The sequence below is a fragment of the Hemitrygon akajei genome, chromosome 32 (genome assembly GCF_048418815.1).
Source record: "Hemitrygon akajei chromosome 32, sHemAka1.3, whole genome shotgun sequence".
Classification (NCBI taxonomy): domain Eukaryota; kingdom Metazoa; phylum Chordata; class Chondrichthyes; order Myliobatiformes; family Dasyatidae; genus Hemitrygon; species Hemitrygon akajei.
In genome coordinates this window covers 18,134,499-18,149,714 of record NC_133155.1, presented here as the reverse complement: position 1 = coordinate 18,149,714, position 15,216 = coordinate 18,134,499, and the positions used below count along the sequence as shown (strand labels likewise).

The following is a 15,216-nucleotide window of genomic DNA, read 5'->3' as shown; positions in this document are numbered from 1 at the left end:
AGTCAAAGTCTTTCCTTTTTCTTAACAAGGCCACACTAATATCTGGAAAAAAGGATATCTTTCCCCCTTCAAACTCTAATAGGCCATTTCTCTCTCTGGCCTCTATTGCTGCAGCTCGTAATAATTCTTGTTTATCTTGATGCTTCAAAAAGCGTATAAGTATAGAGCACAGCCTTTGCTCTGGAGGTGGTCGGGGGATTAAAGTCCTATGGTCCTATGGTCCTATGATTAGAGTCTTTTTATAATTAATTCTTTATCAAAATGGGAATGGGACGTGGAATTAAAATGTGTGGCAACTGGGAGATCCTGCTTTCTCTGGCGTACCGAGCATAGGTGTTCAGCGAAACGGTCTCCCAGTCTGCGTCGGGTCTCACCATTATATAAAAGGCCGCAGCGGGAGCACCGGACGCAGTATACCACACCAGCCGACTCACAGGTGAAGTGTCGCCTCACCTGGAAGAACTGTCTGGGGCCCTGAATGGTGGTGAGGGAGGAAGTGTAAGGGCAGGTGTAGCACTTGTTCCGTTTACAAGGATAAGTGCCAGGAGGGAGATCGGTGGGAAGGGATGGGGGGGACGAGTGGACAAGGGAGTCACGTAGGGAGCAATCCCTGCGGAAAGCAGAAGGGGGGAGAGGGAAGGACGTGCTTGGTAGTGGGATCCCATTGGAGGTGGCGGAAGTTACGGAGAATTATACGTTGGACCTGGAGGCTGGTGGGGTGGTAGGTGAGGACCTATCCCGAGTGGGGTGGCGGGCGGATGTGGTGAGGGCAGATGTACGGGAAATGGGAAAGATGCGTTTGAGAGCAGAGTTGATGGTGGAAGAAGGGAAGCCACTTTGTTTAAAAAAGGAAGACATCTCCTTTGTCCTGGAATGAAAAGCCTCATCCTGAGATCAGATGCGGCGGAGACAGAGGAATTGTGAGAAGGGGATAGCATTTTTGCAAGAGACAGGGTGGGAAGAGGAATAGTCCAGGTAACTGTGAGAGTCTGTAGGCTTATAGTAGATATCAGTAGATAAGCCATCTCCAGAGATGGAGACAGAAAGATCAAGAAAGGGGAGGGAGGTGTCGGAAATGGATCAGGTAAATTTGAGGGCAGGGTGAAAGTTGGAGGCAAAGTTAATGAAGTCAACGAGCTCAGCATGCGTGCAGGAGGCAGTGCCAATGCAGTTGTTGATATAGCGAAGGAAAAGAGGGGGATGGATACCCGTATAGACTTGGAACATGGATTGTTCCACAAAGCCAAAAAAGAGGCAGGCATAACTGGGTACCATACGGGTGCCCATGGCTACACCCTTGGTTTGGAGGAAGTGGGAGGAGCCAAAGGAGAAATTATTGAGAGTAAGAACTTATTCCGCTAGATGGAGGAGAGTGGTGGTAGAGGGGAATTGGTTAGGTCTGGAATCCAAAAAGAAGCGAAGAGCTTTGAGACCATCCGGGTGGGGGATGGAGGTATATAGGGACTGGACGTCCATGGTGAAAACAAGGCGGTGGGGGCCAGGGAACTTAAAATCATGGAAAAAATTCAAAGCGTGAGAAGTGTCACGAGCATAGGTGGGAAGAGATTGAACAAGGGGGGGATAAGACAGTGTCAAGGTATGCAGAAATTCCAAAGTCTGCTTCATTTCCTTAGATTCTTGAATGATAAGATCTAAATGACTCTGGAACTTGTCCATCCTACCGGTTAAAGTCCGGACTGCATCGGCCAACTCATGAATCGTGGCCGGGCGGTCGCTGCCCGAGCAATCACCGCGTCGCGCTGCCACCATCCTCAGGCCTTCCGCAGGCTCAGAGGAACTGTCCGATGAGCAGGTCCCACCAGCACTGCTCCCGCCTCCCTCATCTCCAGACGCTGACCGGGAGTGCAAGGCCGGCAGCACTAGCACCAGTAGGATCTCGACGATTTTTCCTTTTAGCCATTGCTTTTGTTAGGGTTATATGAGAGCGTTATAAACAGGTTGTAAAGAACTTTTTGTAGGAGTTATTCAGGGAAGCGCCTGATCAATGGCACGACATCACGTGACCCCTTGGACAAGCTGAAACTTGGTGCAGCCTGTGACTCTGGGGAAAGACTACTCAACAGCGTTCTGCCTCCATTGGCCATTGAGGGGTTGGACCCTGTGTTACGTTCTCTCAAGTACTTTACTGATGCACTGTTTAAAGAGAACAGGCAGTGTAATAAGAAACTAGGTTCAGGCCCAGTGTTTGCAACATGAGGCAGGTAGAACCTCGCTTGTTCATGCAGCGTGAGGGAATGTTTCGATTTTTCACACAATGAGCATAAAGGCATGTCTTCATTGTATTAACTTTTACTGAATAATGTATATTTTTGAAAAATAAATCATCTGTTTTTAAAATGTTGTTGCCCTGATGTTGTAAAGATTGACTGATGGTGCAGCAGAATGTCCAATCCAGTTGGATTTTGCCACACCATCTGTCCCCCATAGGAAAGTCTCTACAGGTAAACACATTTGATCACATGTCAATAAAATGATTTGTTTCCAAGAGACTATTGAAATCATTTAGCAGAATATGAAGTGTACAAGGATTCACATACAAGCACTGAAAACTTGCTTTGCTGGTGGTGAGGACACTCCATAGCAGATCCTTCATGCTCAGCTGGAGTGTCAGTTCCACTGCAAGCTGCCCTAGTGGTGACTGGTGTGGACGAGGTAGTTGTCCACCTTCTTAAGGCCTGTGTTTATTCAGGAAGGGATACAGTGGTCTTTGTTACAATTAAGTCTAGTGTCCTGTCTCCACTGATGTCTGATAGGCTGGATCATGGTTAACAGTCTCTCAAACGCTTCAACAATGCTTGATGATGAAAAGTTTTGTGATTTGGCCCATAGCTGGCGAAAGTAGAGAATTGCTTGATAAAGTGAACTCTGCCACGGATGGGCACAGGCCTGCTTTTGAAAGGAGGAGAATTGTGCGTGGGGCTAGCAACCCCATTCTGTGAAAACCCAGATTTATAGAAACAGCAACATGAACTCCAAAAGCCCCATCCTTGGGAGAGGAAGGATCTTTGAAGATGGGCCACACCTGGACAGATTTTAGAAGTTTGGTCCAGTTCAGAGGACTCTGGTGAACTGCTGTTGGTGGCCTACGCCCGTAAGGTTGAAGGGCTTGAGTTAGGTGAGAAGTTGGTAAAGTGAATGTAGATAGTAACATGTCCCAATTGTATTAATGGATATTTTATGCATAAGAATTTTTGGAATAAAATGTATACCAGCATGCTGCTGAGATTGACTAAGGAGAGCAAATGACTGGGAAAAAACCAGCACAGGGAACATGCAGATGACTGGATATTTAAGGCAAATGTGTGACTTAAATCCCAAAGACTGGGCATTTAGGATCTAATCTCTGATAAATAAAATTAAGTGTCTTTTAAAAAATATTTCTGATTATTCTCAAATCTTTAGTTCAAGCAATAGTTTCTTGAAAAACTGTGCTGCAACACACAGCTCAAACCACATCATCAAGTTCGCCGATGATACGACCGTGGTGGGTCTCATCAGCAAGGACGATGAGTCAGCCTACAGAGAGGAGGTGCAGCGGCTAATGGACTGGTGCAGAGCCAACAACCTGTCTCTGAATGTGAACGAAACAAAAGTGATGTTTGTTGACTTCAGGAGGGCACGGAGCAACCACTCCCCTCTGAACATCGACGGCTCATCAGTAGAGATTGTTAAGAGTACCAAATTTCTTGGTGTTCACCTGGCAGAGAATCTCACCTGGTCCCTCAACACCAGATCCATAGCAAAGAAAGCCCAGCAGCGTCTCTACTTTCTGCGAAGGCTGAGGAAAGTCCATCTCCCACCCCCCATCCTCATCACGTTCTACAGGGGTTGTACTGAGAGTATCCTGAGCAGCTGTGTCACTGCCTGGTTGAGAAATTGCACCATCTCGGATCACAAGACCCTGCAGCGGATAGTGAGGTCAGCTGAGGAGATCATCGGGGTCTCTCTTCCCGCCATCACGGACATTTACACTACACGCTGTCTGCAAAGCAAACAGCATTATGAAGGACCCCACGCACCCCTCATACAAACTCTTCTCCCTCCTGCCGTCTGGGAAAAGGCTCCGAAGCATTCAGGATCTCACGACCAGACTATGTAACAATGTCTTCCCCCAAGCTATCAGACTCCTCAATACCCAGAGCCTGGACTGACACTTTACTGCCCTATTGTCCTATTAATTATATTGCCTGCACTGTTTTGTGCACTTCATGCAGTCCTGGGTCAGTCTGTAGTCTAGTGTAGTTGTTTTATTTTTGTTTTTTTTTTTACATAGTTCAGTCTAGTTTTTGTACTGTGTCATGTAACACCGTGGTCCTGAAAAATGTTGTCTCAGTTTTACTATGCACTGTAGATAGCAGTTATGGTTGAAATGACAATAAAAGTGACTTGACTTATAGTGCTTTTTACAAAAGCTACAAATTTACTTTTTTTCCATATGTTTCTAAGGTATTCAAAGTGATATGATCAATGACATCTAAAATTTGACTTAAAATAATACTAAGATACTTATCCAGGAGAATAGCACTGAATGCTTCACAGTCGGCTCATTGTGATAGATTGCAGGGAAAATATTATCCTATTGCTGGGGCTAAACTTCCTGTACGATAAAAAGTAGAAGCAATGAGAGTTGGTAAAGGCCACGTGCTTCCCCAAATCGTGTGTCATCATTGAGTGAAATCAGTGGAATCTGGTCTTAACCTTGACTCCACTTTCCCACCTTTTTCCTATAACCCTAAAGTCCACCGTGTTCTAAAGAAAGATACTTGCTATATCACAGTACATAGGACAATAATAACCACTGATTGATATGCAAGTTTAATGAATTTTCAATTAATGTTTTTTCTGCAGGTTCAGAATTTAGGAGGGATTGTCATTTGTTTTAAATTTTTTCAAGGCCATTTTTTTCATTTGCACCCACAGCTTCCACCAGCCGTAGCACCTGCAGTCAGCAAGGCTGCATTAGCAGTAGTAGACAGTCCTGCTGCTCCTATAAAGGAAAAGAAACAGATTTATTAATAAATTGTAAACAATCTGAGACACAGAAATTATTAACAATCAACACCTTATTCCGAGCTACTTAGGTACAATTCATGGAACATGGTAGCGATATCAAAAATAAGACGTAGGCTTAGGATGAGGGGGTGGAGTTTTTAAAGTGGACTTGCAGGTAAAGTTTGAGAGTGGTTAATATCTGCAACCTACTACTAGAAGAGGTGTTGGGAGTCAGAATCAATCACTATGTTAAGAGACATTCAGATGTACAGGTAAAGAAAATTTCATCCAGATGATAAAAGGTTATGAATTACAACTCAATGAACCAGTGATGGAAAACAAGGATGTAATGGATGTCTCACTGCTCATTTCCCCTCAGGATAATGCTCAATAATGTGGCAAATGGGATTAGTGGAGATGGGGAACAAACATTCTTCTCCCAATTCAAAATCAAAACCCAACCTTAACCCCTCCCATAGAGACCTTGAGACTTAGAGTTATAGTCATGTTCCTAAAGTGCTCCCCCATTAACATGTCCATCATCTGCCTTGTTTCATTTCCCATGAAAAGGACAAAGACTGATTTGTCTTTAGCAGGACTCTGTACATACACTAAGTGCTCACTTTTATAGATACCTCCTGTACCTAATAAAGTGACCACTGAGTGTATGTTCATGGTCTTCTGCTGCTGCAGCCCATCTGCACGAAGTTTTGATGTGTTGTGCATTCAGAGATGCTCACTGCACACCACTGTTGTAATATGTGGTTGTTTGAGTTACTGTCAATTCCTGCCATTCTCCTCTGAACTTTTACACAATAAGGAGTTTTCACCCACAGAACAGCTGCTTGCTGGATCTATTTGTTCTTTCCCACACCGTTCTCTGTAAACACCAGTGCGTGAAAATCCCAGGAGATCAACAGTTTCTGAAATACTCAAACCACCCTGTCTGGCACCAACATTCCACAGTCAAAGTTAATTAGATCACATTTCTTCCCCATTCTGATATTTGGTCTGAACAGCAACTGATTCTCTTGAACACGTCTACATGCTTCAATGCATTGAATTGCGGCCACAGGATTAGCTGATTAGATATTTGCATTTACGATCAGGTGTTTGGGTGTACCTAACAAAGTGGTCACAGAGTGTATATCATATGCAAAAGAGAAACACTTCTCAGCAATTTAACTTGGAAAGTTGGTATTTGCCCGTACATTCATTTAGCTAAAATAATCTGAATATTGTTGATTCTTTAAAAGAAAATATTTTCATGCAGGCTTCTACATTCTGGCCGGATTGAGTTGTGTTATTTCTTCCACATGACTTTTTATGCTGGCCAGTGTCACTCTGACCAACATATTTCATTATCATTCAAATCCACCCCCTTCTGTTGTCCTAAACCCCTCATTCTCTGTCCCATCCACAGTCCCAAATTGAGATTGAGATCTGTTCCTTGCAGGGCTCTCATTTAGCCAGTGGCCACAAATTTCAGGCTTTATCCTGGATCACTGGAAGAACAAGAGGGCGTCTGCCAACATTGCTTGAGGAATTCCAGTTTGTAGCAACCAATGCCATGACCACTGAAGGAGTAGCAGTGGTTCCGTAGTTACAAACGATTCATCCCATCTTCTCAAGCTGCAACCAATAAAAAATCATCTACGTTCAATTATGTCTGCCGCTGTTCTGTATGAGTCACCTGATCCAACCCAATGCAGAGCACAGGAGAGCAAGAGGAGACTTATAGATGGATACAAAATTATGAGGGTATAGATAGAGTGAATGCTTGCATGACTTTTCCCTGCTGGTTCTGTGAGAGTAGAACCAGACGTGATAGGGTGAAAGGTGAAATATTTAAAAGGGTAATCTGAGGAGAAACTTCTTCACTCCAAGGATGATGTAAGTGTGGAACGAGCTGTCAGTAAAGTGGTAGATGCTGGTAAAATTCTAACATTTAACAGAAGTTTGGATAGTTACATAGATGGGAAGGGTATGGAGGGCTATGGTCTTGGTGTGGTTTGATTGGATTAGCAGAAAACCAGTTTAGCATGGACTAGATGGGTTGAAGAGCCTGTTTGTGTGCTGCAGTATTCTATGCCTCTCGAGGCAAAACGTCAGTATGAAGGATTTAAGTAAGTTTGAGAAGTTCTCACTGGTTTATCAGTCAACATTACCAATGGATTGAAGGACAGCCACGGTGCTTCCAGCTGCAACACCTCCTCCATTAGCCACAGCTGCGGCGCTCATCATTTTTGCTGCGATAGTACCAGCCGCTATTCCAGTACTTGTGAAGCCCACTGCCCCCAGAATCAGAGGGGTGGCAGCAACTGCAACCACTAAATGAAGAAACAGCTCCATTTAAACAGAGTGCATCCAAACAGGAACTTTACACTGAACAGGAACATACAGGCACCTGTACAACATTGTTTCTATGAAAGGTACAGACAGGCAATTTAACACTGGGTCAGACAGCATTTCATTATGCACCTGGGTGTTAACTGAATGTTGTTAGATCCACAATGTGGTTGGCATAAAGCTGAGGGGCACACTACAAAGTGCATCCAATACCTCAGCTCACTATCTGAAGGACTCCCTCCATGGACTGTATTCCCTTCAATCGGACATGATCAGATAAGTACTGTGAGACTGTATTGTGGAGATACTGAGGAGAAATTTACACACTCCCCAAGCAACAGTTGGGGAAACAAAATCAGTGAAACAGAGTCATGCACAACCTCTTTGTCCCAATGAGTCCATGTTGACCATCAGGCACCCACTTAACACTAATCCCATTTTATCTTTATCACATAACCCTCGGCTCCGCCTGGATTTTACCACTCAGCCACACACGAGGGGCAATCCACAGCAGCCAATTAATCGACCAACTTCTGTGACTTCGGTGATTTTGGAAGCTACGGTAGCATCCAGAGAAAATCCACTCCATCAGAGGGACAACATGCAAATTCCAGTTAGGAGTTCAGGACTTGAACTCCACGTTGCTGCAGCCATGAGGCAGCAACTCCACTCATTGCCACACTGTGGTGCCCAAATTTTAGAACTGCTCTTGTGAACTATTTTGAGGGTGGCATAGTTGGGTAGTGGTTACCGCAATTGCTTTACATTGCCACCCGTAAGATGGGGGCTGGATTCCTGCTGCTGTATGTCAGGCGTTTGTGCGTTCACCCTATGACCGTGTAGGTCTATTTTGTGCACTCCAGTTTCCTCCCACTTTCCAAAATTGTACAGTTGCACTTACTAAGTTGTGGGCATAGCATGTTGGCTTTGGAAGCGTGGCAAATCTTCCAGGCTGCCCAGCACGATTCTGACTGATTTTATTTGACATAGAATGGCATATTTCTCAGTACGTTTCAATGTTTATGGGACAAATAATGCTAATGTTGATCTTGATTAATTTGCCAACTCTTCTAAAAGAATTTTTCATGCAGGTTAGGTTGAGTTGTGTTACTTCTTCCATATATCTTTCTTTTACATCCATCAACACAGAACTTTTCATAATGCCCAACTACAAATCCTTGTGTTGTCCAAAATTCCTCATGCTCTCTCCTAGCCACAGTCCCAAAATGAGACTGAGAAATTGTAACTTCCTGTAGCCAGTAGCCTCTTGTCACTTGGAGATCCAGGAGCCCCAGAAATTGTGCCTGATCTTGGTTTTGTACTCTATGCTACAATACTTAAATTATGCTTTGTTTATCTGTGTGCAATTCATTTGCAGATTTAATTCTAAGATATTGTCTGTAAAGGTGTACTACTGCGCTTTAAACCCTGGTCTGGAGAAATATTGTCTCATTTGGTGGTGCAGGTAAATGACAATAAACTTGACTTGATTGCCGTGAGAAGGAGCATCTGCCAACATTGGTTGAGGAGTTTCAACTCCTAGCAACCAGTGAAGGAATAGCAGTGGTCCAGTAATTATGAAAGACTCTGCCCATCTACTCAAGCTCCAACTAGGAATAAGAGGGTCTATGTGCTGTTCTGTGTCGCTGCTCAGTGCTATTTAGCTGATCCAACCCAACAACGACCACTCCCGCAGTATTAGCACACTGACACACTGATTTCACTCACCGGCTCCAGTCACCGCACCCAACACTGGCAGGAAGCGCATTCTGTAAATAGAAATATAACGTATTTTACAACAAGTATTTTGTTTTGAAGTTGCATTTACAGATAGTTTCAACAAAAAATGATACACATACATTGAGGTTTTGTGGCATTGTCATGTTGTGACACACAATATGCATCTACCACAAACAGCGATGAGCTCACAAAAATAAGTTTTATAATGCCATTAGATAAGGAGTGCATACGTTCAACATGACACTGAGACACAGACCCTGCAATGGCACACAAACACATACCTACCACCCCATGAGCCTCAGTATCCTGCACATCATTCTCCACAACTTCCGATAGCTTCACAGGATCCTACCACTGAGCACATCTTTGCAATCCCCCACCCCCCAGTTTTTGTTTTCTTCAGGAATCGCTCTCTTTGTCCATTCGTCGCTCCCTACTAACTCTCTCCTTACACCTATCCCTGCAAGCAGTGTAAGTGCTGTACATGTCCATTCACCTCCTTCCTCACCTCCGCCACAAACAGCCCATCTAGGTGAGGCAACACTTCACCTGTGAATCTTCTGGATTGGGGGACATCTTTGACGGGCACCTTCACTCCATCTGCAACAAGCAGCATTTCCTGATGACCAACCCCTTTTAATTACAGTCCCCACTTCCTTTCCAACATGTCGGTCCATGGCCTCCTCTACCACCACAATGAGGCCATTCTTGGGTTTGGGGAGCAACACCTCATGTCCTGTCTGGGTAACCTCCAACCTTCTGGCATGAACATCCACTTCCAGTAATTCCCCCCCCCCCCCTTCTATCATTCGCACTCTGGTTTCCATCTTAACTCTTCTCCTCACCCTGGTGCCCTTCCTCCTTCCCTTCTCCCCATGGGCCATTCTCCTCTCCTATCAGATTCCTTCTTTTGAGCACTTTACATTTTCCACCGATCACCTCCCAGGATCTCACTTCATAACACTCCTGCCATCCAACTTGTAGTCTTTCCAGTCCCCCCCAGCTTCTTATTCAGGCTTCATCCCCCTTCCTTTCCGGTCCTGATGACATGTCTCGGCCTGAAATGTTGACTATTTATTCCTTTCCATAGATGCTGCTGGCTCTGATTGGTTCCTCCAGCATTTTATGTTATCCTGTACTGACATTCTCTTTGAGAGAAGGCAATGAGATAATTCAAAGTTAAGAGAACTCACGTTCAATTTCAAATTGGAAAGATGACGTGTCCAGCAGTGGATCAGTAGTGAATCTCTAATACTGCACCGGGTTCTCGGACAGGAGCTGGAGTGGGTTACAAATCTATAACTCACTGTCTCGGCCTTGACTAACACCTCCCAGTCATAACCTCAGGACCCCAAAACTCTCCCTCATTGGGTACGTATGAAAATTACACTTTGCAACATGCATTTACACTTTAACTGTTGCACGTTCATTGTAACATAGTACAGTAATAGCTGACCTGCTGAGTTCTTCCTGGTCATGCTCTTTTCTCGCTGCTGCCATCAGGTAGAAGGTACAAAAGCCTCAGGACTTGTGCCAGCAGATTCAAGAATAGTTACTACTGCTCAGCCATCAGGCTCTTTAATAGAAGGGGATAACTACACTACCTTGTTCCATCATTGAAATGTTCCCACAACCAATGATCTCACTTTCAAAGACTCTTTATCTCATGTTCTTGTTATTTATTGCAATTTTTTTATATTTGCATTTGTGCAATTTGTTGTCTTCTGCACTCTGCTTAATCATTCATTGATCCTGTTATAGTTTTGCTGAGTTCTGCACACAGGAAAATTAATCTCAGGGTTGTAGATGACGACATGTATGTACTTGGAACTTTAAAGTGATCCTACCAATAAACATATCTTTACCTGCCCTCCCCACCACTCTCTTCTCTTTTCAAATCTTTTTATTATTATTATTATTCAAAAATAACACAGGTACATCGAAGTAACAACACTTACAATGCCTCAAAAAAATTATCTTAAAGACTGAAAATTTTTGTGGATAAAAAAAAACCCTACTAAGCAAGAAAAGTGAGAATAATAAAGAACCCATTGGGGGTACAACCCCGGAGCCATGCGTCATACAGAAAGTTTCTGAAAATAAACAACACACCACCAACAAGAAAGAAAGATATATCAAGAAAAACATTTAACCTTAGATCGTGGAGGAAATCTATCAGTTAACTGAAATGATAATAACAAGAAAATAAGCCCCATCTCTTCTCAAAAATCAAATAAAGGTTCAAAGGTTCAACTTCTAATTTTCTCCAAGCTAAGACTCAGCATCACTTGAGAGAACCATTGTGACAAAGTAGGAGCTGATATATCCTTCCATTTCAACAAGATGGCCCTCCCAGCTATCAATGTAACAAACACAATAACATGTTGGTCAGACACAGAAATACCATGAATATTTTGAGGAATTATTCCAAAAAGCACAGTCAATTTATTAGGTTGTACGTTGATTCTTGGTGCTTCAGAAATTGTCGAAAAGATTGACTTCCAAAACTGTTTTAATATAGAACACGACCAGAACATATGTGTCAGTGTAGCTATCTCATTTTTACATCTATCACAATACTTGTCAACATTGGGAAATAGTTTAGAAAGTCTCTCCTTCGTCAAATGGTAATGATGTACAATTTTAAATTGAATCAATGAATGACTAGCACAGATCAAAGAAGAGTTAACCAGCTTTGGAATCCGTGTCCAATCCTCCCATATAAAAGTCAAATTGAGTTCCTTCTCCCAATCCTGTTTAATCTTAAGTAAAGGACGCTTATCCCATTGTAATAATAAATTATAAATTTTTCCAATAGAACCTTTTATCAAAGGGTTCATATTCATAATAGTATCGAACAAGTCAGCCTCCAATATGTAAGGAAATTTACTTAAATATTTTTGTAAAAAATGTCCGATTTGAAGATATTGTAAAAAGCGTGAATATGAGAGAGAATAATTATCGACTAATTGTTCAAAAGACATCAATCTGCCTTCTTTAAATAAATCCAAAAAAAGAATTACTACCTTTATTTTTTCAAAGTAAAAAAATTGGATTACTCCGGGAAGGTTTAGAAAAGTAATTACAATAAATTATACTCCAAAGCTTAAATTTTTTAAGATTAAAACAAATTGCAGAACTGGAGCCAAATTTGTAAAGAGTGCTTAATACAGGATATAGGGTTAAATTAACAACTTTAACTAATTGTATAGGTAGAGCAACTCCTAATAACGAAGTTAAATAAAACTGTTTCACAGCTGTCAGTTCCAGGTCTACCCAAATTGGCCAATCATTCTTATTACCCCAATATAACCAAAAGGACATACATCACAGATTAACAGCCTAATAATACATTCTTAGATTAGGCAAAGCGAGACCTCCATCCTTTTTCAACTTTTGCAAATGACATTTACCAATTCTTGGTCTTTTATTATCCCAAATAAAAGATAGAATAGTAGAAGCAATCCGATCAAAAAACTTCTTAGTCAAAAAAAAACAGGAATATTCTGAAATAAATATAAAAATGTTGGTAAAATCATCATTTTAACTACATGAATATGACCAACAAGTGAAAATGTAAGTGGACTCCATCTACTAAATGAGTACTTCATAGAGTCCACTAAAGGAGGAAAATTGACTTTATAAAGATCCTTATATTTTTTAGTAATTTTGACACCTAAATTCTAAAAGAATCTGTAACTTTAAAAGGAATATTATCATATATAGAGATAGATTCATTTAAAGGAAGTAATTCACTTTTACGAAAATTTATTTTACATCCTGAAAACTCTCCAAATTTGTCAAATAATTTTAGCAAAGCAGGAATAGATTCTTCAGGCTTAGATATATATACCAATAAATCATCAGCTTAAAGAGAGATCTTGTGCATGGTCTCATTCACAAAAGTCCCATGAATATTTTTGGCTTCACGAAGAGCAATAGCCAGGGGTTCTAAAATTAAGTAAAATAACAAAGGACTTAATGGACAACCTTGTTTTGTCCCCTGTGATAGCTGAAAAAAGGAGACCTACAGTTATTAGTGACAACAGTAGCAATAGGGGCCTTATATATCATTTTAATCCAATTATAAAAATTAATACCAAAACCAAATTTTTCTAAAACATTAAATAAATATTTCCATTCGACTCGATCAAATTTCTTTTTCAGCATCCAAAGATACAACGCATTGTGGAGTTTTAGAAGAGGGCGAATTGGTGTGGATAAGATGGCCGGAGATGGTTTGCTACGAAGGTATGGAAGGAGTTACAGTTGTCTTTTCCGTGGTAAATTTCACACAGCTCTGCAGTACAGGGATCCTCTGCAGCGGCTGCTCCTGAACATCGACTGCTTCTGCAGGTCAATCACACGGGTGAATGATAGACTTCAGTCTGCCAAAACTTGTTGTTTGCCCTGTGTAAGGAGCTGTAGATGAGGGAATGCAAAGGGACAAGCTGAAACTTTTTTTTAATATATTTTATTTAAATTTTTTAAAGAAGGAATACAAGGACTCAATTAATACAATTGTCATTGTGACATTAATACATATTGAAAAAAAATTAATTCAAATACATTAATAAGTCCGAGAAAAAAAAAGAACCCCTATCCCAACACCATCTCCCCAAATTTGGGAAAGAGGAGGGAGAAAAAAAATAAGAGACCGAGGAAAGAAAGGAAAGGAAAGAAGAAGAAAGAAAAGAGAAAAAAAGGAAAAAGAGTAGGCATCCAGCTCTCAGAGTCAGTTTAAAATACAAATTTAAGAAACTAGCTTATGATAAGAGATATAGTAATTTAAAAAATTAAAATAAATAGGTTAAACAATCCGAGCATTTAAGTAATCCAAATATGGTTGGCAAATCTCAATGAACATAGTGCATCCATTCCTAAGGGTATAGTAATCTTCTCAAGGGGTATATAACTTTGCATTTCTTTATTCCAACGATCAATATGTAGAAGGCAATCGGATTTCCACATTACCGCTATGCATTTCCTGGCCACTGACAGTGCAATTTTAATAAATTTGGATTTATTCCTGGGGAGGTTAACTTTCAAAACTGCTAAGTTCCCCAGAAGAAACAATTCTGGGTCTAGGGGGAAATCCATCCCCAGAATCTTTCCCAGTACCTCCCCCAGATCTATCCAAAATGATCCCAATTACGTGCATATCAGGTGGAATGCAAAGCGGTACCAACATCTATGCCACACCTAAAACAGTTACCAGGAATTTCTGGTTTATTTTTATGTATTTTTTCAGGTGTGAGATACAACTGATGTAAAAAATTAAAAGGTATCATTCTGTATCTAGAGTTGATAAGAGTGGTAACATTATCCAAACATAAATGTGACCAGCATTGATGATCAATTAGAATGCCCAAATCCGACTCCCATCTTTCCCTCGATCTGTATATACCAAGCTTTGGGCATTGGTCCCGGAATAAAGAATACATATTAGAAATAAATTTAGTTGTATTCCCCTTTCGAATTAGAATCTCCATGTCTGAGCAGCTTGGTAGGGCCAGTGATGGACCCAAACAGTCCCTCAAAAAAGATCGTAATTGGAGATAGCAGAAGAATGTGTTATTAGATAAATTATACTTATTTTTAAGTCCCTCAAAAGACATAAATTGTTTCTGCTGATTATAACAATCTTCATCCGCCTGATACCGTGTGGATACCAGGTGACTAGAAATTTATTACCCAGAGTCATGGGTATTAATCTGTTCTGAGACAGAGGCGTCTTTGAGGATATTCCTTTTTTTAGACCCATAAATTGTTTTAATTTTTTTCCCAGACATAAATTCTATGTCTCAATAGAGGATTGTTTGTTTTCTTTTTAATTAATTTGGAGTCCCATTTATATATAAATTCTTCTGCCATCTCTTTTCCTACAATATGTAAGCCAATTGTAACCCAAGAAGCGATAGTATCTCATCAAAAAAAGAAGCAATAAAATGTGCTTGTGCAGCTAAATATTATTTTTCAAAATCTGGTAACTTTAACCCCCCCCCCCCCAATTTATAGTCCCAGGTCAATTTTTCCATGGAGATGCTAGATATTTTACCCGACCATAAAAATAGACAAATATGTCCATTGAGAATCTTAAAAAAAATTATTGGA

The 15,216-nt window shown here is 41.2% G+C and overlaps 1 protein-coding gene across 1 annotated transcript; it reads right to left on the bottom strand.

Moving 5' to 3' along the window:
• Nucleotides 1–4,820: 4,820 nt before the first annotated feature.
• Nucleotides 4,821–12,587, bottom strand: LOC140719555 (interferon alpha-inducible protein 27-like protein 2A). Its single transcript, XM_073034251.1, has 5 exons — nt 12,516–12,587; nt 10,296–10,380; nt 9,091–9,131; nt 7,182–7,343; nt 4,821–5,008 (listed from the first exon to the last, which is right to left on the bottom strand). The coding sequence occupies exons 3-5, from the start codon at nt 9,128–9,130 to the stop codon at nt 4,926–4,928; spliced, it is 285 nt and encodes a 94-aa protein (XP_072890352.1). The 5' UTR covers nt 9,131; nt 10,296–10,380; nt 12,516–12,587; the 3' UTR covers nt 4,821–4,925.
• Nucleotides 12,588–15,216: the final 2,629 nt, after the last annotated feature.